General features: G+C 39.0%; 1 protein-coding gene across 1 annotated transcript in view; it reads right to left on the reverse strand.

The window, feature by feature from the left end:
- The window catches only part of LOC109925613 (mitofusin-2-like), a 59,121-nt gene that overhangs the window by 8,893 nt on the left and 24,600 nt on the right, over positions 1 to 25,628 (reverse strand). Inside the window, exons 10-15 of the mRNA XM_048604596.1 lie at positions 19,143 to 19,264; positions 14,177 to 14,303; positions 11,559 to 11,663; positions 11,362 to 11,464; positions 7,437 to 7,666; positions 2,658 to 2,673 (exon numbers count right to left, since the gene is read on the reverse strand). Of these exons, the coding sequence (XP_048460553.1) occupies positions 2,658 to 2,673; positions 7,437 to 7,666; positions 11,362 to 11,464; positions 11,559 to 11,663; positions 14,177 to 14,303; positions 19,143 to 19,264 (703 nt within the window). The remainder of the gene's footprint in view (positions 1 to 2,657; positions 2,674 to 7,436; positions 7,667 to 11,361; positions 11,465 to 11,558; positions 11,664 to 14,176; positions 14,304 to 19,142; positions 19,265 to 25,628) is intronic.

Consider the following 25,628-nt stretch of genomic DNA (forward strand, 5'->3'; position numbering starts at 1 on the left):
AACATTTTCTGAAGAAGGGTCCAGACCCGAAACGTCAGCTTTCCTGCTCCTCTGATGCTGCTTGGCCTGCTGTGTTCATCCAGCTCTACACCTTGTTATCTCAGTCTCCAGCATCGGCAGTTCCTACTATAACTACACTTGTTACATTTTTTGTGCACTGTCAACCTTTTTAACAGATTATCTTTTAGAATCAAGTCTGCTCCAGAAATTTCAGAGAACATTCAAGGCTACAGGCCCCTGACAACATTCTGGCAATAGTACTGGAGCACAAGTCTTCAGAACTTGCCGCATCTGAAGCCAAGGTGTTCTAATACAGCTACAACAATGGCATCTCGCTGACAATGTGGAAACTTAGAAAATCAGAATAGTTAAAATTGCTCAGAAATACACACAAAGCAAAACAAATTCAACATGGCCAATTATCACCCCATTAGTCTACTCTTGATCATCAGTAAAGTGATAGGAAGTATCATCCACAGTTCTATAAAGCAACACCTGTTCAGCAATCAACTACCACCAGATGCTCGGTTTGGGTTCTGCCACGGCCACTCAGCTCTTGACTTCATTATAGCTTTGGTTCAAACATGGACAAAACAGCTGAATTCCAGAAGTGATGTTAGAGTGACATCCCTTGACATCAAGGCCATATTTGACCAAGTGTAGCGCAGGCAGCCCTATTAAAACTAGAATCAATGGGAATTATGGGTAAACTCTCTGCTTGAAGTCATACCTGGCACATAGGCAGATGGTTATAGTTGTTGGAAGTTATATCAGCTGTAGGACATCTCCTCAGGGTAGTGTCTTAGGCCCAACCATCTTTGGCTGTTTCATCAATGACCTTTCCTCATCATAAGGCCAGAAGTGCAAATGTTCATTGATGATTGCACAAATTATCAGCATCATTCACAATTCCTTAGATACTGAAGCACTCCATGTTCAAATGCAACAAAACCCAAACAATATACAGGCTTGGGCTAACAAGTGGCAAGTAACATCTAGCCATCATCCCATGACATTCAATGGTATTACCATCACTGAATCCTCCACTAACATCATCTTAGGAAATACCATTGACCAGTAACTCAGCTGAACTTGCCACATAAACACTGGCTATAACAGCAGGCCAGTGGCGAGCTGGCACCACGGTGGCTCAGTGGTTAGCACTACTGCCTCACAGCATTAGGGACCTGGGTTCAATTCCAGTCTCAGGCAATTGTCTGTGTGTCGTTTGCCTGTCCTCACCGTGTCTGCGTGGATTTCCTCCCACAGTCTAAAGATATCCAAGATAGGTGGATTGGCCTTGCTAAACTGCTCATTCAGGATTATGCAGGTTAGACGGATTAGCTGTGGAAATTGCAGAGTTACGAGGAAGGGTGGGTCTGGGTGGGATGCTCTTCACAAGGTTGGTGTAGACTTGATGGGCCAAATAGCCTGCTTCCACGCTGTAGGAATTCTATGATTCCATGTATGTTGCAGCGAATAACTCACCTCATGACTCTCAAATGCCTGTCCACCACCTACAAGTCCCTGGACTAGCAATCCAGAACCCAGGCTAATATGCTAGGGACATGGGTTCTAATCTCACCATCATAGATTGTGAAATCTGAATTCAAGAAAAGTCTTGAATTAAAAAGGTAGTCTAAGTATAACCAATGTCAATAATTGTAAAACAAAAACCTAACTGGTTCACTATTTAGATCAGTAACCTTTGCACAGTCCGGTAAGATAGTGGCAAAGTAGGACACTCCAGCGGAAGCTCCTCTGCTCTACCCGTTCTTTTTCTTCCTTTTTCTTTTTATTTCTCCCTCTCTCTTCCCTTTGCTCAGCTTTGAACACCTGGCTCCGGCCTCCAAAGTGGGATCAGCGGGGATGCCAGCTACCAGCGGCCCAAAGCGGGGACTGTGGTGGCCCAGTACGGAGCGTGGCGCAGCAGCCCAGTGCAGAGAGTGATGGCAACCAGTGGTCAGTGGCGACTTGTAAATTTTTCACTGTACTCATTTGAGTACATGTAACAATAAAGCTAATTCAATTCACAGTCAGAAAGGAGGGATCACATCCAGAGTGAGAGACAGCCTGAGCAAGCATGTAGTTCAGAGATTTTGGAGAAATTGTGGGACTTTGGTACAGAGGGGAGGGGTTGCTTTTTGCTTCCTTTCTTGGCTCATAGATTGCAAGGTGCTTTCTTAAAACAGGATAAACTGAAGCACAAAATCAGGGGCACAGCAGAGAAGAGCGACATCACATTTAAACTGCAGGTTCATTGGTTGGTGATAGCTACTAATTTGATTGTCTATTGCAGGTTACTTTCCAATTGAAGATAAATAGGGCAAACATTTACAGGTTACAAACTAAAAGACCAGCATGACATTTTTAAAAATCAAATTAAGAACTAAGTAATTAAAATAGAGACTAGGCCATGTGTCGTAACTGCATGTTGTGTGAGACGCTGGACCCAACTGTGGTTCATGATGACCACATCTGGAACAAGAGAGATACATGAGAACACCACCAACTACAAGTTTCCCTCCAAGCCACTCACCATCCTGACTTGGAAATATTTCACGGCTCCTTCAATGTTGCAGTGTCAAAATCCTGGAATTCCCTCCCTCAAGGCATTGTGGGTCTACCTATAATGGATTGCAGCAGTTCAAGAAGACAGCTCACCACCAACTTCTGAAGAGCAACCAGGGAAAGGCAATAATTGCTGGCCAGCCAGTGACAGCCATGTCCCATGAGTCAATAAAACAAATACAAGACATTGGAAAGCATTGACTGTGTAACGTGCCACATGAATGACATTAATTAATGGATCCACAAAAGAAGAACATGACCAGGGAGTGAAAACAGTGAAGAAATCCATGGAATACAGGTGTAATACAGAATCAGAAGTGTCTACTTGTAAAACCAAACATCAAATTTCTTGGGCACATTATCCAAAACTACTGGGATCACAGCTGATCCACAAACAAAAAATAGTATCACAGAATTTCCACTCCATAGAAGCATCTGATAAGTGGTGAAAATTGACCATCAGTATTCAACTTTCATCATTTGACTTTAATACCAGAGACTTTGATGAACTAAGAAATGGTATTTAAAAAAGGACACTGCTGACCTGATATGGCTGTCTTGGAATTTTCGTATCAGTCAAGAAGCATTAATGCGCTGAAGTGTCAAGAAATTTGCATCTCTTGTTTTACTCACAAGTGCATGATAACTTCATACATTAGAGAATACAGGCTTCCTGCAGTGTTCAGTTCGGAAAAGACAATGGAACTAGATTTGAAATTTATAGACCATATTTCAGTGGCTTGATTTGAATCACAAAGGGGAGAGAAAAACCATGGATTGAACTGAATGTAAACCTGGTTAATTGGGCAGGGTAGATTGGATAGAAGGATGGATTGGGGTCTCATCTCAATTTGGGTTTGCAAACTGCAGCCCTTTAGCAACACTAAGTCTAAATACTGTTAAATGAACACCGAGTGGACCAGACTTTAGTTGTTGTTTGTGTGGAAAATCATAAACCTAAAGACCATAAGACCATAAAACATAGGAGCAGAAATTAGGCCATTCAGCCCATCGAGTCTGCTCCGCCATTCAATCATGGCTGGTAAGTTCCTCAACCCCATTCTTCCGCTTTCTCCCCGTAACCCTTGATCCCCGGATAATCAAGAACCTATCTATCTCAGTCTTAAATGTACTCAATGACCTGGCCTCCACAGCATTCTGTGGCAGTGTATTCCATAATTCACCACTCTCTGGCTGAAGAAGTTTCTCCTTATCTCCGTTCTAAAAGGTCTCCCCTTTACTCTAAGGCTGTGCCCTTGGGTCCTAGACTCTCCTACGAATGGAAGCATCTTCCCAACATCCACTTTGTCCAGGCCGTTCAGTATTTTGAAAGTTTCAATTAGATCCCCCCTCATCCTTCTAAACTCTAATGAGTATAGTCCCAGAGTCCTCAAAATGTTCCTCATATGGTAAGCTTTTCATTCCTGGGACCATTCTCGTGAACCTCCTCTGAACCCGCTCCAGGGCCAGTATATCCTTCCCAAGATACGAGGCCTAAAACTGCACGCAATACTCCAAACGTGGCCTGACCAGCATCTTAAAAAGCCTCAGTAGTACATCCCTGCTTTTATATTCAAGTCCTTTCAAAATAAATGCCAACATTGCATTTGCCTTCCTGACTACTGACTCAACCTGCAAGTTTACCTTGAGAGAATCCTGGACTAGAACTCCCAAATCTCTTTGCACTTCAGACTTCTGAATTTTCTCCTCATTTAGAAAATAGTCCATGCTTTTGTTCTTCTTACCAAAGTGCATGGCCTCACACTTTCCCACGTTGTACTCCATCTGCCACTTTTTTGCCCACTGTCCTAACCTGTCCAAGTCCTTCTGCAGCCTCGCCACCTCCTCAATACTACCTGTCTCTCCACCTACCATGGGCCCTTATCTTACTTAGCATCCTCCTGTGTGGCACCTTATCAAAAGGCCTTCTTGAAGTCCAGGCAGATAACATCCATTGGCTCTCCTTGGTCTACCCTGCTCATTACTTCCTCAAAGAATTCTCGCAGATTTGTCAGGCACGACCTCCCCTTGATGAAACCATGCTGACTTTGCCCTATTTCACTATACACTTCCAAATATTCAGAAATCTCATCCTTTATAATGGACTCCAAAATCTTGCCCACGACTGAGGTTAGGCTAATTGGCCTGTAATTTTCCGTCTTTTGCCTTACTCCCTTTTTAAGCAGGGATGTCACGTTAGCGATTTTCCAGTCCTCTGGGACCCTCCCTGACTCTAGTGATTCCTGAAAGATCACCACTAAACGCTTCCACTATCTCTTCAGCTATTTTCTTTAGAACTCTGGGATGTAGTCCATCTGATCCAGGTGATTTATCCACCTTCAGGTCAATCAGTTTTACTAGCACCTTTTCCTTGGTGATGGCCACCATACTCAGCTCTGCCCCCTGACTCTCTTGAATTTTTGTGATATTACTCGTGTCTTCCACTGTGAAGACTGATGCAAAGTAATTATTCGGTTCCTCAGCCATTTCCTTGTTCCCCACTACTATCTCTGCACTGTCATTTTCCAGTGGTCCAATGTCCACTTTTGCCTCTCTTTTGTCATTTATATATCTTAAGAAACTCTTACAGTCTTCATTTATATTACTGGCTAGCTTAGCCTCATATTTAATCTTCTCCGTCCTTATTTCTTTTTTTGTTGTCCTCTGTTGGTATTTCTAAGCTTCCCAGTCCTCTGGTTTCCCACTGCCCTTCGCCACATTATATGCTTTCTCTTTTGCTTTTATGCTATCCCTAACTTCCTTAGTCAGCCATGGTTGCCTCATCCTCCCTGTACCATGCTTCTTTTTCCTAGGGATGAAGTTTTGCTGCGTCTCCTGAATTACTCCCAGAAACTCCTGCCATTGCTGTTCCACTGTCTTCCCTGCTAGGGTCCTCTTCCAGTCAATTCTGCCCAGCTCCTCCTTCATACCTCTGTGGTCACCTTTATTCAGCTGTAATACTGTTACCTCTGATTCTATCTTCTCCCTCTCAAATTGCAGAGGGAATTCTATCATCTTATGATCACTGCCTCTTAAGGGTTCCTTTACCTTAAGCTCCGTTATCAAGTCTGCCTCATTGCACAACACCAAATCCAGTATTGCCTGTTCCCTTCTGGGCTCCACCACGAGCTGCTCCAAAAAGCCATCTCGTAGACATTCCACGAACTGCTTTTCTTGCAATCCACTACCAACATGATTTTCCCAGTCCACCTGCATATTGAAATCCCCCACGATCACTGTGACTTTGCCTTTCTCACACTCCTTTTCTATCTCCTGGTATATCTTGCGCCCCAGCTCCTGACTACTGTTTGCAGGCCTGTACATAACCCCAACTATGGTTTTTTTTTTTACCCTTGCGGTTCATCAATTCTACCCATCTGACCCTACTTTGTTTCTTCCTATTGATTTAATTTCATTTCTCACTAATAAGGCAACCCCACCCCCTCGGCCCACCTGCCTATCTCTTAAATAGAATGTATATCCTTGGATATTTAGTTCCTATGCTTTCTTTTATTCATGATTGAGCAATCAGGGCCCTTGGACATTCTGGCTCCTGTGTCAATTGTAGTATGTTACGCTATCCATATAAGAGTGTGTGTTTGAATACTTTACTGTGTGATACTGAAAATACAAAACAGACGTACACTTATGTTACTAGAAGATCTGCTGTTTTAGAAAGTCATAATTTAAGAATTATTCCACTGCTAAAGTTGTGGTGTCTGCCCTATTAACCCTATATTGAATGCAGTTCCGGACTCACATTGATAGTTGGGTGTATTATGTTTCTTTACCTTTTTCTGTAATACTGCTAAAACATCACTCAAATGTGTTTTCAATAAAACAACTACCATGTAAAAATCTAAGGGAAAACATTGCATTGATTCCATCGTTTAAAATATTCTTGACAAGACTCCAGGACAGATTACTGAAAATGTGAATTCTTAAAAATGCAACAAAATCTAATCAATGTAAACTTTTAAGGAAGGAGCAGTCACAGCCAGGACATCAACATCCACATATGCAAAGACCTCAAATCAATACTAAGGAGTACAGATCTTTGGAATGAGTAAGTACATCGTACAGAGATATATGTGGTCAGAGCAAGTCTTAAAAGATATGAAAGAACAGAACTTTAGTCTTTAGCCCCTGCACAATTTCAATTTTGTCATAAACTTCAGTTTTTAGATGCATGCAGACAGTGGGGTTAGGCAACAGTGGTCATCAAAAAATTAGGAAAGCTTGAAACATGATTTGTTCACGTATTTTATGATGTTTCATTCCTCACTGTTAAGTTCTTCTACCAGTCTCGCGATTTTTTTTGTTTTGTTCACTCTCAAGAATCTGATCAGTAAATTAACAGGCTTTTTGTTTGAGTCAATCACATTTGATTTCCTACAGCTGCATTATATTTTCAGCCAGGACATCTTTGAGGAGTGACACATTACTGAGATATGCATTAGATACAAAACTTATAATTTCTTGGCTAGTGTTGTCTTGATTTTAGCTGAATAGTTAAATTTAGAACTGAAGTACAAAGGCCTAAAACAACCGGAGTGTAAATTACTAATGGGCAATTAGGTGTGCAAAAATGCATAGTTGAATACATATTTGCCTGGAATGTAATTGGTTCATAGCGAAGGAAAAAGTTGTAATAACAAGGGAAAATGGAAATGAAAACCAAGTATAATGATTACGCATCCTCCAAAAATATTTTCTCTGGTTTCCAAATGCAACAGTATTATTAATTTTTTTTAAAATAACTTATGAAATTACACCTATTACTTTTACAAAATTAAACCTTTGAATCACCAGCTGAAAAGTTATCAGAAAATATTTTACAATACAATACAAACCAGACAGTGTACCTGAAAAGTTGGGTCACTAAGTCCCAGTAGAGCTCTACGGGCGGTCTTGGGTCCCAGGAAACGACTGACCAGTGAAGTCCAACCGAGTGAAAAATGGAATTCAACATTTTCTTGGAAATCTGCACATATTTTGTCACAGTTCAGGTCATAGCTGAGGTCAAATTTATGGTATGGGAGCAGTGCATTGACTTGATTCTGAACATTTAACGGAAGCAAAGGCTTGAGGTTTCCTGTAAAAGATACAGAATCTGATTAAGTGTCTGTGCCTAAATCAAGTAATAATTTAAATAGCAATAGCTTCTCAGTGTGAGGTGCACTAGGTGTGTTAATGTTGTTCATCGTGGATCTATAAACTATAAATTTAGTTTACACTGTACCATCAAAATTTTTTTAGAAAACTATTTTCAGGTTTTATGCTAGTACTTCAAAAAAAGTCAAAAAGAAAGTTTCTATAATTCTGAACAGGTGAGATCATCGGACAATTCTAGTCTGCCCAGATTGCTCAGTTTCTTTCCTTCATGTTTCAGAACACCAATTTTATGTTCACATTTCCTCAAATTCTTATAACCTGTCAAGTCACTTTTCAACGCTTAAGCTCAATCTGCATGTACTACTTTTAAGTAGCAATGTATTCCCTGATAAAAACTGAAAGTACTGCAGATGCTGGAAATCAGAAACAACAACAGAAATGGATGGAAAAGCTAAGCAGGTCAGGCAGTAACTGTGGAGAGAAATCAGAGTTAATATCTCAGGCCCCATATCTCAGGAAGGATGTACCTGCCCTGGAGCAGGTTTAGAGGAGGTTCACGAGAATGGTCCCAGGAATGGAAAGCTTAACATCTGAGGAATGTTTGAGGACTCTGAGACTATACTCATTTGGGTTTAGAAAGATGACGGGGGGATCTAATCGAAACTTACAGAATACCGAATGACCTGGTCAGAGTGGATGTTGGGAAGATGCTTCCATTGGTAGGAGAGACTAGGACCCGAGGGCACAGCCTTAGAGTAAAGAGAAGACCTTTTAGAACGGAGATAAGGGGAAACTTCTTCAGCCAGAGAGTGGCGAATTTACGGAATTCACTGCCACAGAAGGCTGTGGAGGCCAGGTCATTGAGTACATTTAAGACTGAGATAGGTAGGTTCTTGATTATCAAGGGTTATGGGGAGAAAGCAGGAGAATGGGGTTGAGGAACTTACCAGCCATGATTGAATGGCAGACCAGACCCGATGGGCCAAATGGCCTAATTTCTGCTCCTATGTCTTATGGTCTTAATGTTTCGGGTTCAGTGATCCTTCCTTAGAATGAATGTGTTCCCTGACTCTATTGCAATTTAGGTATGCTTTCTCTTGTCCTACTATCCAGGTTTTATTTTGAATTCCTTACCACATTCTATTTAACACTCTTCATATTTTTAGATTTATCTTTTTCTCCTTCCATAGGAAGAACCAAATTTAAGGCACCATTAAATACAATTTTACAATAGAGTAAAAATTCAATATACTTTCACATGTGCAAATCAAATGTGTTATGGAATACTCTTGACTTGCTTGGATGGACGTTCCAACATCACTCAAGAAGCTCAACACCACTCAGGACAAAGCAGTCTTCTTGACTGGCCCATCATGTATTGGCCTAAATATTCAACAGCATACCATGGTTAGAGTGGATAATGTCTACAGGATCACTGCAGTAATTTGCCAAAACTACTCTGGCAGCATCCCCCATTCTCAGAGCCATAATATAAATCAAAGATTTTTCCGGTTCTACATTCTACATATTTCTATGTGACAGTTATAAATGATACCAAAATAGGACAGAGAGCAAACACAGAAGCAAATCAAGTCAGATTCAGGTGGGATTGAATCTTTAGGTAAACATCCAACAAATGGCTGATGCAATCCAATGTGAAGAACTATTAAACCATTAGGATAATAACAAGCGAACAAGGTAGGGAGCATGTTATATATGTTGACTGGGAAAGAGAACAAAGGATTACAGGGCTAGTGTGTGTCAGGAGCCCTGGGTTCAAATCCCAACTGTTCCAGAGATGCACAACAATATCTCCGAACAGGCGGATTAGAAAATATTAAAAAAAGGGTTACAGTGGACTAATGCAGGCCCTTCAAGGCAGTCTGAAAAGGCACTTTTTGGTTAGAAATAAAATTAAGCTAAGCGATGTTGTTGCTACTTTAGGAGACCAGACTGTAATCAGGAGGAGGATCATCAGAGAAAGGATTCATCAGATAAAAATAAATGATTGGGAGGGGACTAAATGGAGTCTGATGCAGTGGTGCAAGGACAACATCTTTGGGACCTCACTGTATAAACTGGTTGTCATGTTGATTTAAAAGAACATTGATTTAGTTTCAAGATATAAACATTGACCACTTTGGTACATCCTGGGGAAAAAAGTGGAAATGTGCAATGAATAAATGCAAATTCTTTCTTTAAGTAGTTTTTTTGCCTGGTTTTTCTTCACAAAACAACTGCAATTATTAGAAATCTTGAATTCAAGTTTGTCAAAATCAAACCACCAGGCATATGAACTTATTTACATGAAGATATTTTTCACTTTAGGTGACGAAAAACATCAATGCAATTGATAACCCAAAATACAGTACATGTACTTAAATCTAATATAAGAACGTTTTATAAATGGCAAGTTTATTTTTCCTACATCCATTTGCTATTACAAAGGATCAAATACTGGATGGCTCAGATTTTGCAGCAGGAATAATGACGACAGTATCATTAAGGAAAAATTACTGAGGAAAACTTAATAGTATCCTCCAGTGGTAGTTATATGGGTACTTAAATATGGAACTCAGGATATTACTGTCTGAATTGTCCTGCTCCTCCTCAAACGTTGTTACACAAGATCTCCAAGAAATTTGTCATTCAAACATGTGAAGGGCATGAAGTTGTGATACGTACCAGATGTCCACTAAATATGCAATCAAAAGTTAGGGCTCATCTACTCAAGCATAAAAGTGCATTTCTGACAATGTGAAAAATTATTTTCTGCCACATAGCTTCTCTAATGTTATAAATTACTTTTACAAGTGCAGAGTTTTTTTTTATTTTTTGAGATTTTAATTATTGTTGGTGTGTGAATGAAGTCAAAAAATTCTTACTTTGTTTCTTTTACTGTCTGTTATCTCTCAAAACCATATTTCTTTTTCTCTCTAATTTGTTTTCCGTACATAATTCTGAGATGGAATTAAACATTATTATATACATTTCTTGGTTTTGATTTGGTGTGCCTCCAAAAGGATTGTTCAAGATGATTGCCTCAGGAGGCACATCACTGCTTTCCCTGTTCACAAAGTGCCAGGTCCCCTGTAGAGGGTGCTGCACTGTTGTGATTGATGATCATAAACTGCAAAGTAAACATCAGAGAAATTCCATGGGGAAACGCAGGAGTAATAAACAACGAGTACCACTTATTTGCTGTGTACTGCAAAATTCTGGCTGTTGTCTATCACTTAAGTCATGTTTTCTAATAGCAAAAGACCATTCCAAAATTTGAATTGTTTAGCAGATCTTAACTTTGTAGGCAGACGTCGGAAAAGCTTTTAATGTATCCAGTTTGAATTTTATTAAATCTGGATTTCCTAACTCCAGAGTGTAGAACAGCCACATGGAGCTTGGTGACATGCCTAGGATTGCACCTCTATACTCTGAAATACAAGTCCGTACTCTTCATAATTATATTATGCAACGCAGTTTTTTTTTTGTTAATTCTTACATTTTTCTTGGGATTCAATTCCTGCTTTCCCAAAACATTGATCAGGTACCTTATTAGAAGAAGTAGTTGCTGAACAGCAGGTTAGGTCTTAGTTTGAAAAATGATATTGGATTTGAGAAGGTTCCTACTCTAGAATTTAAAAAAATTAACTCAATCTTGTATCTTGACATACTGACCTATCATTTGAAGCTGTGCTGTCTGCAATGCAGCATGGACTGCACTGGAACAGCGTTCAGCCAAGTTCCTCCCTAGTCCTTCTTCAATGTGCTTGTGCAGATCCTGTATAGAAACACAATATATAAAATGTTAGAGATATCAATAAGCTATAGTTTTTTCAACTATTAATATGCTAAAAGAAGGATTTTTTCCTCACATTTTTATAAAACTTTAAAACTGCAGGAGAAGGATGGAAGTCTCCACGAAATTCATCAACCAATATAGAAAGGCGGCAGATTTCATCAGTCATTGCAGTGGAAACCTGAAATACCAGTACATGATGAAAAAAGTTAAATATTTGCAACAAAATCACAGACACAACATCTTTCAATTATAGAATGCTTCACAAATAATTTATCCAAATTATTGTAATGTATCTATGGGTGGCAATAGATAAATCTAAATTAAATAAATTAAATCAGGAGTTGAAGTAATGTGGCCCTAACAATGGCAAAGATATATTTTGTGTACAGACTGTTCCTCTCAGAATAATACTACTGAATTGATGCTTTTGGGGACCAGAACATCCTCTCTGGTAATTTATGAAAGAAAGCAAATCAAAGAGTGAGTAAATTCATCATGCTGAAAGTCAAAATGGCTAAAAAAAAAAGAAAGACCTGCTTTGATAAAGTACCTAACCAATGTGTCTCAGCACCCTATTTGCAATGAATGAGCAAACCTGGCTATCTGTAAAATCCCAGAAATAACGATAAGCTGGTTGACTATTTTTGGAACTGCAGCTCAAGGGAAAAATTTTGGCAGGGAAACTGGTCATATTGTCTGTGAAATTTAATGTTCACCTGAACTACTGTAACTGATAGATACACGATCCATCTGAATCCAACAGATACAAAGTCTTTGAGTCATTAGTGCTGACCCTTATTTGCACACGTAGGTCATCAGAGAGCCCATACTGATTTCTAAACTTTCTGATCCGAGCAAGAAGTCTATCATCAGAACTAAGAATAAAGTGTCATTATAGCTGCCCAACTCTCTCTTTAGAGGATAACTTCATCTTCCATTGATCTATGCTTGCACAGTTATGACAATTATTACTGTTGCTTTTGCCTGAAGTTATGAATATTCAGACCAAAATATTTAAAAACCTGGAGAAACTTTCTATGAAGGATAATCAATGCTGTAACCATCAATTCCAGCAGCAGAATGATGGTAATTATTTGTTGTGAGAAGACTTTTAATGTTAAAGAATTTTTAATCTGTCAAGAATGAACTAGTTTCTCCCTCACAGACTCCAAAACCTCACTCAAAATATAGAAAAGTAGTGGGTGGATTCATGAGTGAAAGTCCCCATAAACACCCTGAAAATTTCAACCACGTGTGTGACAACAAAGAGAAAAGCTGCCCACAGACTTGGAAATGGCAGAATCTCAGAAGAGCTGTTCCTCCATTTACAGGCTGTTCCTCTCCAGTAAACCCATCAGCAGCAAACCTCAGGAGATTGAGATTGCAAGGAGTTGGGCGGGGGGCATAAAAATGAGAGAGACATGGAAGACAGAGGTGGAAGATGGGGAGAGAAGGCAGGAGAGTGAGAAAGAAAGTGGGGGGGAAGAGAGACAGAGAGAGAGAGAGATTGAGGCTGCACGGAGATACGGAAGACAGAGGGGGCAACGGTCAAGAGAGAGGCAGCAATGTGAAGTTCTGCATAGCATTCACACAAGGAATCTGGAATTAACCCTTCGCTTGTTTATGTATTTCATAACAAAGGCTCTGTTTTATCTATGCAACATTTGCTTTTAGTACAAAGACTTGAATCATAAAATTGTTTTAACTACTTTGTAACAAGTTTACTTGTTGATTGGTTAGACCTGTTGTACATTCTGTATAAATTTTGGAATCCATAAGTCAAACATTACAAAGTTTGGAAACTCAACAATTTATTTTCTTTCCACGTCCTTCAGGAGGACAATGAATTACACAGCCCCCAGAGTTTATGAGAAATTTTTGATTTATTTATTCTTCCATAAAATACAGGCATTGTTGGCAAGGCTAACATTTGATGTCCATGCCTAATTGCTCTTGGATTAAGTCACTTGCTCAGTAATTTCATAAGGCAGTTTTTAAAAGTGATTGCTGTGTGCTTGGAATCACATGTAGATCACATTATACAAGGATGATAAATTTCCTTCCCTCATGGTCACTGATGAACCAGATGGGATTTTACAATAATCAATTGTAGTTTCAGGGTCATTTATTAAGTAAATGAATTTAAATTTCACCAGTTGCCATGGCAGGATTTGAACCCTTGTCCACAGGATTCTGGATTACAAGTTCGGTAACAGTCGTATCATGCCACAGTCTTACTCCAAAATAATAGGAATCCAACTAATACAGCTACCCCAAAGGAGTTCACATTTCTTTCTGAAGTCGGTGACAAAGAATGTGAAATAATTATAAAGCTCATAAGCATGAATCAGGCAATGCATTAATATTTTATCAGTTGAAGACCACTTACAACGACTGAAAAACAGTAGATCATGTGAAATAGGAGGTAAGGTTATTCTACACAGGATAAAATTCTCCTAAATAACATTCGTTGACTTATCCAGTGATAGAAATGAAAAATAAAAGATGTTACACAAAACGAAAAAGCTGGAAATACCCAGCAGGCATGATAGCATCCACAGAGAATTAATGCTTCAATCCAATTACTTATCTAAATTTTACATTTTGTTTCCCTTAGTAATGGCCAACAATAAACCAAAAGTTTAATATTAAAGGCAAGCAATTTGTACTTGGAGAGGGTTCAACACTCACCTTGGCTTCTACTTCTTCGGTTACGAGTTTTATGCTTTTCCTACAGTCCTCTGTTAGCAAGGTTAGCTGACTGCGCACAAACTCTAATCGATCGAGGTGGTCCTCCCGTTCCTCCAAGGAAAGGACTCTCAAAAGCAAAAAGGGAAAGTTTTACTCCAGTATTTATATATTGAATGCATATAGACTTAACTTATGTATCTTTCACACATTGCTGAAAATTGCTCACGTTGGAGAATGCTAAATTAAAAATGGCTTTCTTCATTCTTTAGGTAAAGCAGTATAATCTGCTATTATGGTCAATAGCGAATAGGGGAACGGTCCCTTTAGTTTTACATTCTGATCCTTCCCTACTCAATTGTACATACAATCTCACATTGAACATCTAAAATGGTGCAGTACTCTCCTTTCATCACACACATAACATCAACAACTGAAGACGGCCTCCTCAAAGAAGCTTCTCTATATTGTGGAATTGAGTATAAAACATGGCTGTGTTGACTATTTAATCTAAACTACAACAAAAACTTTCTTTGATAAAGCATCTCTAATATAGTAAAAGACCCCAAGGCATTTAGTAGAGCATTAAGCAGAGTTTAACAGACACAGAACGAGGTATCAGCAAAGGTGACCGAAAGCTTGGTCAAAGAAATACTTTTTAAATGCTATCCTTAAAGGAAGCGAGGACAGAACTTTTACAAGAAAATTCCAAACCTCACCGCCAAGGCAGCTTCATGCATCCACCAAAGGTGGATGAACACAATGATGAAACTATCGGGGTGCAGTGACATCAGGGCTTGTACGGCTGGTGGAAGTTGCAGAAACATGGGCGAGGCCATGGAGGGATTTACCAACAATGTTGAAAATGATTGAAATTGAGGGTTGGTGAATCACTAGTCAATATCCGTCAGTGAACTAGAGGGGAACAATGACTAAAATGGGACTTGGTGTGAATGAAGATACAGAGTTTGGGCAACCACAAGATAGTATAAGGTGGAAGATGGGAGTCAGTCGGGAGATCACCGGTAAGTCCAATCTTGACTGTTCCAAAGGCATAAATACATTAAATGGCAAATAAACTAAACATTATAAATGATAAAAAAAGTGAAGCTAGCATATACAGTAATCCTGACTGCTTTCTGTTGCTGCAAAGGCAAATCTTCCACGATGTTGTACCTAGAGGAGAATGATGATTTCTCAGTCTCAAATTAGAAAAAAAAAGACTCTTTATGCTAGGTCTCCAAACCCTGAATGTCACAGGTATCTCTGGGTAACTCTCCCAAAGAATGTACACAGGTATCCATCTTAAACAAGGAGGAAAATGTAAATTAAGGACAACAGACAAGCCTGATGCTAGAATACATCTGTCCATCATTTTCCTGGAAGAGATACAAATGCTAAAATCTGCAAGAAGTAGATTGTTGATTGGAAGACCCAACAAGGTCAAAATCTTATCTCCAAACTGTTTTTTTTAAAAATTATTTTTCAGGATAATAAACTAAGATTAGCTGAACTGTAAGCTATTATTCTTAGACAGCAGCCAGAAGGATTTAAAGGGTGCTGGCCAAATAGCAGCTGCAAAACTTAGTCCTGCAACAGCTTTGCAAATTTTCGCAGATAATGCTATGCATATTTTTGTCCCAAGGAGCATGACTGAGCTCAGGAAACAGTCAGTCATAGTTACTGGAAACCAGTGGTACCCAGTAATTCACGAGGAAATGGTGCTACAGCGATAATGTCACCAGCAATCCAAAGGGTGAAACTAATGCTGTGACAATTTGAGAATTTGAATTCAATTAATAAAATCTGGAACTGAAAGCTAGTCTCAGGAACAGTGACTATGGAACTACTGTAGATAGTCATAAAAACTCATCTGGTTTACTATGCCCTTTAGAGAAGACAACCTGCTATCTTTATCTCGTTTTGCCAGCACTTAATTCAAATTCTCAGCTATACGGTTACTCTTAATTGGTGTTATAAATAGATAACCATTTGTGCAGGAAACGCCATCGCTTGCAGCAGCTTGAATTCAGGGTTTCAGAGCATCTAAATAGAGCAGAGAGTGAATTCTTCCCAGGGCAATTTGCTAATCCTGTTAGGAGGCTTTAAACTAACTTGCCATAGGTTAGGAACCAGGAGAAAATATCAGAGTAATGCTAACGATCCCAGAACATAGAGATGGATGACATTTCAGTAGCAAAGTAAGAGAAAAATGGTTATAAGATCAGTGAGTCAGATGTGATTGCCATGTGGAAGTAGAATGTTGCAGCTATAATCGAAACCTGGCTTAAAGGAATCCAGAATTGGGTATTAAATGTTCCTGGATGCAAGATGTTCAGGAAAGATAGGAAAGCAAGAATACAAGGGGTAGCAGTATTGTTAAGGAAACCAATGCAGTGTTGGAGACAGAGGATGTCCTGGAGGGATGAATGACAGAATTTGTTTAACTAGAGCTAAGGAGTAGAATTCACATTGCTCAGCAAAATCTATGGGCTGCCAACCAGTGGAAATTAAAGAAATTACAGAGATATGCACATGTTATAGAGTAATTATAAAGGGAGAACTTTAATTGTCTGAATATAGACTGAGATAGCAAGGTAAAGGACAGAGAGGGACAAAAGTTCCAAAAGTGTGTTTAGGAAAATTTTTGACATCAGTATATTTCCAGTGCAATGAGAAGGAAGGCATTGCTAGATCAGGTACTTGGGAATGAGAGCCAAGTAGGTCAAGTATCAGAGGCAGAACACTTAGGGGACAGTGTTCATTGTGTTATAAGGTTTAAGTTGATTATGGAGAAGGACAAAGAACAGTCCAGAATAAGAATAATTAACTGAGAAAGCCATCTTCAATGGGTAAGGAAGGGTCTGGGTCATATAAACTGGAATCAAATGTTGGCAAAAAACAGTAACTGTACAATGGACTACCTTTAAAGAAAGGATAGTTCAGGTACAGTCAAGATATATTCCTATGAAGGTGAAAGATAGGGCAAACAAAGCCTTAGCTCCCTGGATATAAATAGTACAGATAATACAAAGCTGATTATGGACAACAAAAGATTTTGTGCTTGGATATAACAGGCATGCCTGAGGTATTAAATGCATCTTTTAGATCTATCTTTACCAAGAAAGATGTGCTGCCTGGGTCATGGTGAAAGAGGAGCTAATTCAGACTCAAGGGTTTAAAATTGATAGGACAGTGATAGGCTGTATTAACTTAAATGTGATAAGGAATCAGGACCAGGTGGGACGTGGAGGCTGAGGGAAGTTAGTGTGGAAGTTGCGGAGGCACTGGCCATCTTCCTTCAATTTAGGAGTGGTGTCAGAGGCCTGGAGAATTGGAAATGTTATACCCTTGTTCAAAGGAGAGTGTAAAGATGAGCCCAACAACTACGGGTCCGTCAGTTTAACTTCAGTGGTGGTGCTGCTTCCAGAAACAAGAATTTGGGACAAAATTAGTATTCATTTAGGCAAAAATCAGGTTAAGGAAAGTGAGATTTATTTGGATTTTTCAAGAGGAACACAGAGTCTTAATGAAGGTAATGTTGTTGATGCGATGGACCTGGATTTCTAAAAGGCATTTGACAAAGTGCCACACATGACCAACAAACAAAGTTATAGCTCGTGGAATAAAAGGGACAGTAGCAACATGAATCAGAATTGGCTGAGAGATTGGAAATAGAAACAACAGTTAATGGATGTTTTTCAAACTGGATGAAGGGTTGTAATCACATTCTCCAACATCATTGTTAGAACCCTTGCTATTCTTAACATGTTACTTCGTTAGAGCTTGCTGCACAGGAAAAATTTTCAAAATTTGCAGATAAGTTTTGCATTATGACCGTTATGAACTGGAGGGATGAAGGTGTAGAATTTCAAAAAGAACAAAGACAAGTTGGTGGAATGTGCAGACCTCTGTCAGATAAATTTGAATGCGGAGAAATCTGAAGTGATTCATTTTGGTAAAAAGAACATACAGAAACAATAAAGGGTACAATATAAGGGCAGGAGTGGGTCAAAGTTTAGAGAGACCTAGATGTTTATATTGTACAAATCATTGAAGGTGACAGAACAAGTTGAGAGCACAGTTAATAAAACATACAGGATTCTAGACTTTATGAATTGAATCATAAGATTTTGAAAGTTACGTTAGACTCTTCAAAATACTAATACAACCTCAACTGGAGCATATGCGAAGATATAGGCACTACACAAGGAAAGATAATGAAGATTTTAGCGTGTTTAGAAAAGATTTTAAAAATGGTTCCAGGGATTTGGAACTCATGTTACATGGATATACTGGAGAAGATGTGGCTGTTTTACTTAGAGAAAACATCAGAGATTTATAGGAAGTATTCAAAATTGGGGGCTATATAAAGTAGGAAGAGAAAAACTGTTCCTACTGGCGGAAGGATCAAGAATGAGACAGCACAGATTTAAGTTAATTACAAAAGCAACAATGGAGACAGGAAGAGAAACATTTTCATGCAGTGAGTGGTTAATGTCTGGATTTCACGGTCACAGTGGTGGTGGTGACAGTTTCAATCAAGGTGTTCAAGAGAGAACTGGATTATTATCTGAAATGGAAGAATGCGCAGAGTCAAGGACAAAAGGTGGGGAAAAATGCTAAGTGAGTTACTCATTTTGCAAACATGATGAGCTGAATAGCCACCTTCTGTGCTGAAACAGTTCAGAGATGCTGTGAGGTTAGTGTAGGGTTAGGAAAATTGTCTTCATTGTGCCTGGAGAAAAAATATGAACTTATCATTGTTCCAACACAATCCTCTACATAATTCAAGTTTCATAACATGTAAGTATTTTTTTTTAAAAACAGAATCAAATCACACTTTAACTATCATTTCAACATATCTACTTTGAAGCATAAGCAACAACAAAGCTGACACTCTGTTAAAAGTGCAACTTTGCCAACTGCTGCCTTGTATGTAAATCAAGTAACTGAAGATTTTTCTTACCTTTTTTCTGCTGCAACCACATTGATGGATTCCATGATTTTTTTCACAGTGTCTATGATCTGTTTAGCTCTGATAGTGTGTTGTTCAAATTTTGTTTTCACTGCTGACTGCGAGATACACTCCTGCGAGGCCCAAGCAGTAACACATTACTGTGAACTTTATATTATTTACGATGGACAAATGTACATTCAGATACAGGCTTGCTGCTGGTTCTAAATAAATATACAGAAACCTCAAACATAAATATAAAATAAAATTCATAATGAACAAAAGTATAAAAACAGCAGCAAGGCAGTGTCTTGAATGAGTAATTTTTATTCACAGTAATGTGTCAATTTATAAAAAAGAAAATTGTACACATGTATAAAATAATATAAAACATGTACTATTTTTCATTGCATATGTAGGCATAAACTACATAATGCTTAACTGCTGCCACTTATCAAATTGGTTCCCTGTGCAAAGATCGATTTAGTACAAACACATGAATTAAAGAAGCCTCATGTGAAAGACACCGGAAGACCTGATGTCAGTAGTCATAGCTTCTGGAAGAACACTAAGAAAATCTGTGTTAAATATGTGTTGCACTTTCTTTCCATCTGCCTACTAACTTCCTGTTATCACAAATTTGCCAAACTTTTTCCACATTATAATTTTCTGTTTCCATACTTACAGAATCTGACTTGTTGGCTTTGGCCCCAATCTGAAAGCATCTTCGTTGTTTCAGCAAAATTTCAGGGCCTCTGAACACCACCTTATTTCCTTTCAGGTGCATTTTTGAAGACAGGTTTAACCATTGATTTGCAGTTTAATTTCATGTTTAAAAAACAGATTATAAGGAGAAAGACTATGATTCCCTTTGAACTACATATTTTTCTGTTCCCTCCTGCTTGCATTCCATCCTCACAGTAACTCAAACTCCTGGCAGCTGAACTTCTAAACATAATCTCAACTATAAAATTATATGTAGGAGGACATACATATATGAGTAGATAAGCAGCACGTGAAATTTAATACAGAGAAGTGACAGGTGATGCATTTTGACAAGAGGCAATAGGGAGAGGTAAATGTACAAGCATAAAGGAGCCTACAGGCACATCTGCATAGATTTCTGAAGGTGCCAGGTCGTATTGAGACAGTGATTAACAAAGCATATGGGATCTTGCACTTCATTAAGTGGCATTGAATACAAAAGCAGTTAAGATACACTGAACCCTTTATAAGCTCTAATTAGGCCACAACTCGAATACTGCATCCAGGATGTCAAGACTCTCAAGATGATGCAAATAAAGTTTACCAAAATGGTTCCAGTGATGGACGATTTTAGCTACAAGGTTACTTTGCAGAAACAAAAACAGAACTGTTCTGAAGAAGGCTCACTGAACCTGAAATATTAACTCTTTTTCTCTCCACGTGTTGCCAGACCTGCTGAGTTTTTCCAGTTATTTAATGTTTTTGTTTTTGATTTCCAGCATCCGCAGTTCTTTGGTTTTCTTTTGTTCATTTTGCGCAACAGATCGGATAGAAGTTTACAGGGTTATTATGGTTCTGGATAATGGAAGGCAAGGAAAATAGGAAATTATACACATTAGCTGATTGTACAAGATCCAAAACAAAGTTTTGGGGAAAGAAGTACAGGAGTAATGCGAGGAAAATATTTTTACTATCACAATTAATTACTAAATAATACACTTAATTGAAACACAATAAAGATGGCTGGGCAAGAGATGTCCTGTGATAGCAGAAAACAGGAGCTCCTAGATGCCAGAGTAATCCAAGGCAACCGCATCTGCAGTTCAAGTATGTTTGGTTCACGTTTTATGAGCTGATGACCAAACTAAAGAAACTAACAACAGGGAGTTAGAAAGTTACCTGGACATTTTATTCCAGGATGTAATTATACGTCTTAGGATAGGGTCTTCTGATTTGGTCATAGGTGAGAAAAAGAGGATGTGACTGTGAGTGGGACAGACAACGGAACCCAGAGGGAAGAAATGCAAGAGCCTCAGTCCTTGCAATTGTCCAACAGAACGGATGTTCCTCCAGCTTGTCTGCATAACAGTGAGGGCTGCAAGGTAGGGTGAGCTAACTGATCATGGCATTGTGGTACAAGAAGCCATCCAAGTGGGTGAAGCAAAAAGGAATGTAGGAGGAGACAGTACAGTGAGGGGGACAAATACTGCGCTCTACAGCAAACAGTAAGAGTTCAGAGGCTGTGTTGCTTGTCTGGTGCCATGTTGCGGGACATTTGCTTAGGATTGAAGAGTAATTTACAATGGGAGGGGGAAAATCTAGTCATTGTGATCCACGTAGGGATCCATGGGAGGACAAGAAAGGAAATTGTGCACAGTCAGTATAAAGAATTAGGCATCAAAATTAAGCAGAACATCATGGTCATAATCTTTGGATCCATGCAAGTTTGCATTGGGCAAATAAGATTACAGAAATCAATAAGTGGCTCAAAGACTGGTGCAGCAGCAGTGGATTGTAGTTCGTGTGGCCGTGTAGCAGTAAAAGGGAAAGTGGGGACAGTACTATTGGGCTGGTCTGCACCTGAACCATACTGGGATGGGAGTTCTAGTAAACTGCATAACCAAGGAAGTAGCTAGGGTTTTAAACTAACTATGGGGTCAAGGGATCAAATGTGGGAAATTATGGGAAATCAAAAGAGTACAGACAAAGCAAAACAGAAAAGCATTAAAATGGGGAATCCATAAACAGTGAAAAAGAGATATATTGTACAAATCTAACAATAAATTAATAGATAAGGCTAGAGGCTACAAAATTAATTAAAGGATGCAAGTAAAGGTGGCTCTGTATCAGTGAATGTGGTGTATTTGGATTTTCAGAAAGCCTTCTATAAAGTCTGATATAAGAGTTTAGTGTACAAAATCAAAGCACATGGGATTGATGGCAACACATTGGCATGGATTGAAAATTGCTGATCAGGTAGGAAACAGCGGGAATGAATGGGTTGTTTTTGGACTGAAAGGTGATGCTGACGTCGGGTACAGCAGGGATCAGTGACTGGACCCCAGCTATTCACAGCACATATCAAAGATTTGGATTACAATTCACATGTAATATTTCCAAATTTGCTGATGACACAAAACTAGTCAAGATTGTGAATGGGGAGGAGGATGTAAATGGACTATAGGGCGATGTAGACAAATTGAGCAAATGGGAAAATGATGGTATCAGGAGGAGTAACCATTTCACAGTTCTTGTGAAGACAAAGTCTCATTTTCATATTGAAGATAATCTCTCTCATGTGTGCCACTATCACTGTGCTGAATGGGACAAACTCTGAACAGATTAAGTAACTCAAAATGGGGCACCCATGAAGTGTTCTGGATCATTATCAGCAGCAGAATTGCATTCAAACACAATTTGCAACCTTATAGCCCAGCATATCCCTCAATCTGCCATTATTATCAAGCCAAAAGAATAAACCCTGGTTTAATGAAGGCTTTAGGAGGCCATGACACCAACAGAACGAGGCATACTTAAAACTGATGTCAGCCAATTGAAGCTATAAAACAGCAAATGTTAGACCGGGACTAAGTGAGTCTCCAACCAACGGGCCAGATCGAATCTCTATACTTCTGTCAATTCCATTCCTGTATGATGGAGAACAATTGGAGGAGGTGGCTCTACAAAATATTCCCATTCTCAATAAAGGAGGAACCCAGCACATCAACACAAAAGATAATGCACAAACATATGCAATAATCTTCAGTCTGATACTCTGAACGGATAATCCGTCTCGGCCTCCTTTGGTGATCCACAGCATTACAGATGCCAGTCTAAATTGAACCCAATTCACGCCACATGATGTGGGGAAATGGCTGGAGATACTGGACGCAACAAAGGTTATGAGGCCTGACAACATTCTGGCAATAGTACTGACAGCATGTGCTCCAGGACTTGGTGTGGCAAGCTGTTCCGGTACAGATACAGCCCTGGTATCTACACAACTACGTGGGAAATTGCTCATGTATGTCTTGTACATAATATCAAGACAAATCTAACCTAGCCAAATACCCCCCGTCAGTATACTCTCTATCATCAAGTATGATCAAGAATACATGATGGGAATTCTTCAGTCGAAACCCTCGGGACCAAGTATTTTTTGGATAAAGGATATTTTCTGTTTTTGGATACCCATACTTATAGGTCCATTCGGGCCCTTTTTAAAAAAAACAAACTTCACTTGGCCTGAATGGACCCAAACAAACCTGTGGACACATGGAGTTCAGCCTTTGGAAAACAACTTTGCATTCAGGCATGTTTGAGCCAAGCAAAGTCTTTTTTTCCAAAGGGCCTGAACTAAATATGTCTACAGGTATGTTCAGGTCCACTTTTAAAAAGACCTTTGATTTTCAGACATGCAGATAAAGGATACCCAATCCGTACTATCAAGCAGAACTTGTTCAGCATGAATCTGTTCACTGATGCCCAGTTTTTGTGCTGCCAGTGTGGAACAGCTCCTGACCTCATTACAGCATTGGTTTAAACATAGATCAAAGTGCTCAGTTCCAGAGGTAAGATGAGGTGTGGTGACATCAAGGCTGCAGTTGACCAAATGTGCCCGAAGAAGCTCGTTTACAATTGTTTTCCTTTCAGTTAATCAAAACATTATGGGATACAATTTGTTTTAAATGAGTCATTACTTCTGTGAATATAGAACAGGTGAATTAGTTTTTAAGCATTTCTATGCTAAAACTTCAAGGATAATTTAAGGTCTACACTTTTGAGACAAAAAAAAAATCAGAGAGCTGAACCAAAGCAATAACCAACATATGTTCTGTCTATCCTGCTTTGAAGCAGCTAAAATACCACTATGCCCTACAGCACATCGAAAATGTACTTTCCTCATAATATTTAAATAGACTGTTTCTATTCCTGTAAGGAAGTGGCAATGGGGAACCAGTAGATGTCAAATATAATTGTCTATTTCAACTTTTGAATAAATACACAAAAATTAAAAAAGGGATTAAACAAGAATGATAACAGAACAGCAAAGTGTTAGTAAATTAGAATAGTATTTGTAGCAGCACCTCGCCGAAGCAGGTCTAGATTTCAGCAATGAACACAAAAAGATTGACTATTAATAGAACACACATTCAGAAGTGTTAGGGTACAGCTATTGGAGAGAAGAAGCGTCTCAAAGAGAAACTTAGACACAGTTAGGTGAAATGCTAATCAACATTTTAACACTGCAGAGAGTTAAAAAGAAAACAATGAAGGTTTAAGGTAATATATTCCATTTCAAGCCCTACATGTGACATATTTAACAAGTCAAAGAATAATTTTTTGAGCACCATTCTGCAAACCGAAGATGAATACCATTGTCTATTGATGAATAAAAATGTTTGCAAACACGTTTACACAAAATTAACTGCGAACATTACTTTTTCAAGTTGAGTATGTAAAGAATATAGTTAACCCTTGGACAGTATAGGCTGAGAATTATATTTCCTTGGTGAATCGGGGTAAATAGTGTAATTGCACGTGACTAACCTTGAACGGCTGTTTAGTCCTGATATTTAGAGTTTTCATATGTTGCATTTATACACCTGCTACCTAAGAGTGCAATCTCTCACAGTCAACAGCTGAGGAAAATTGAAATGCCCCACCTACCATTTAAACTGCAACATTCTCACCTGAAACTAAATAATGGCTTTGGTTGAAAAAATTCTGGAAAACAAAGGCCCAGATTTTCTTTTCACAACAATGGCAAACTTCTCAATGTTTGCTGCTGTTGAGGGATGCAACAGCAATGTAACTTCCAGGAAGATAACATATATAAAAATCCAGAAATTGCAGTCTACCACACCATACTGATGATCCCACTTTTCCTGGTCATACGGTCATACAGCATGGAAATACCCTTCGGTCCAACTTCTCCACGCCGACCAAGTTTCCCAAACTAAACTAGTCCCATTTGCCTGCATTTGGCCCATATTCCTCAAACCCTTTCCTATTCATATATCTATCCACACATCTTTTAAATTTTGTAACTGTATTTGCATCTACCACCTCCTTTGGCAATTCATTCCACATATTAACCACTCTCTGCGTGAAGAAACTGCCCCTCAGGTCTCTTAAATTTTTCTCCTCTCACCTTAAACCTATGCCCTCTAGTTTTGAACTCATCTATCCTAGGAAAAAGGCTTTTGCTATTCATCTTACCTATGTCCCTCATCAATGCTTTGCGCTAACCGAAAAATTCAAGCCAAGGTTTCTCAAATTTGATGATATTCTGTTTAACTACAAGAAGTGAGGGAGAAATGGCCATCGTCCAACAATGAGATCACCTGCCACAGGAATCACTTGTGCTGCAAGCCTGGCAGAACGTAAATGATAAGGCAACTGCTGCCTGTTCTACACAGAGACTATGGATCCAAGTGCACAAAAGAATTCTAAATCTGAAGACAGCTAACTAAAGAAGTAGGCAGCTTCCAAACTCAACAAAGCATTCTC

This window comes from Rhincodon typus, chromosome 13, assembly GCF_021869965.1.
Source record: "Rhincodon typus isolate 14 chromosome 13, sRhiTyp1.1, whole genome shotgun sequence".
NCBI classification, from domain to species: Eukaryota; Metazoa; Chordata; class Chondrichthyes; order Orectolobiformes; family Rhincodontidae; genus Rhincodon; species Rhincodon typus.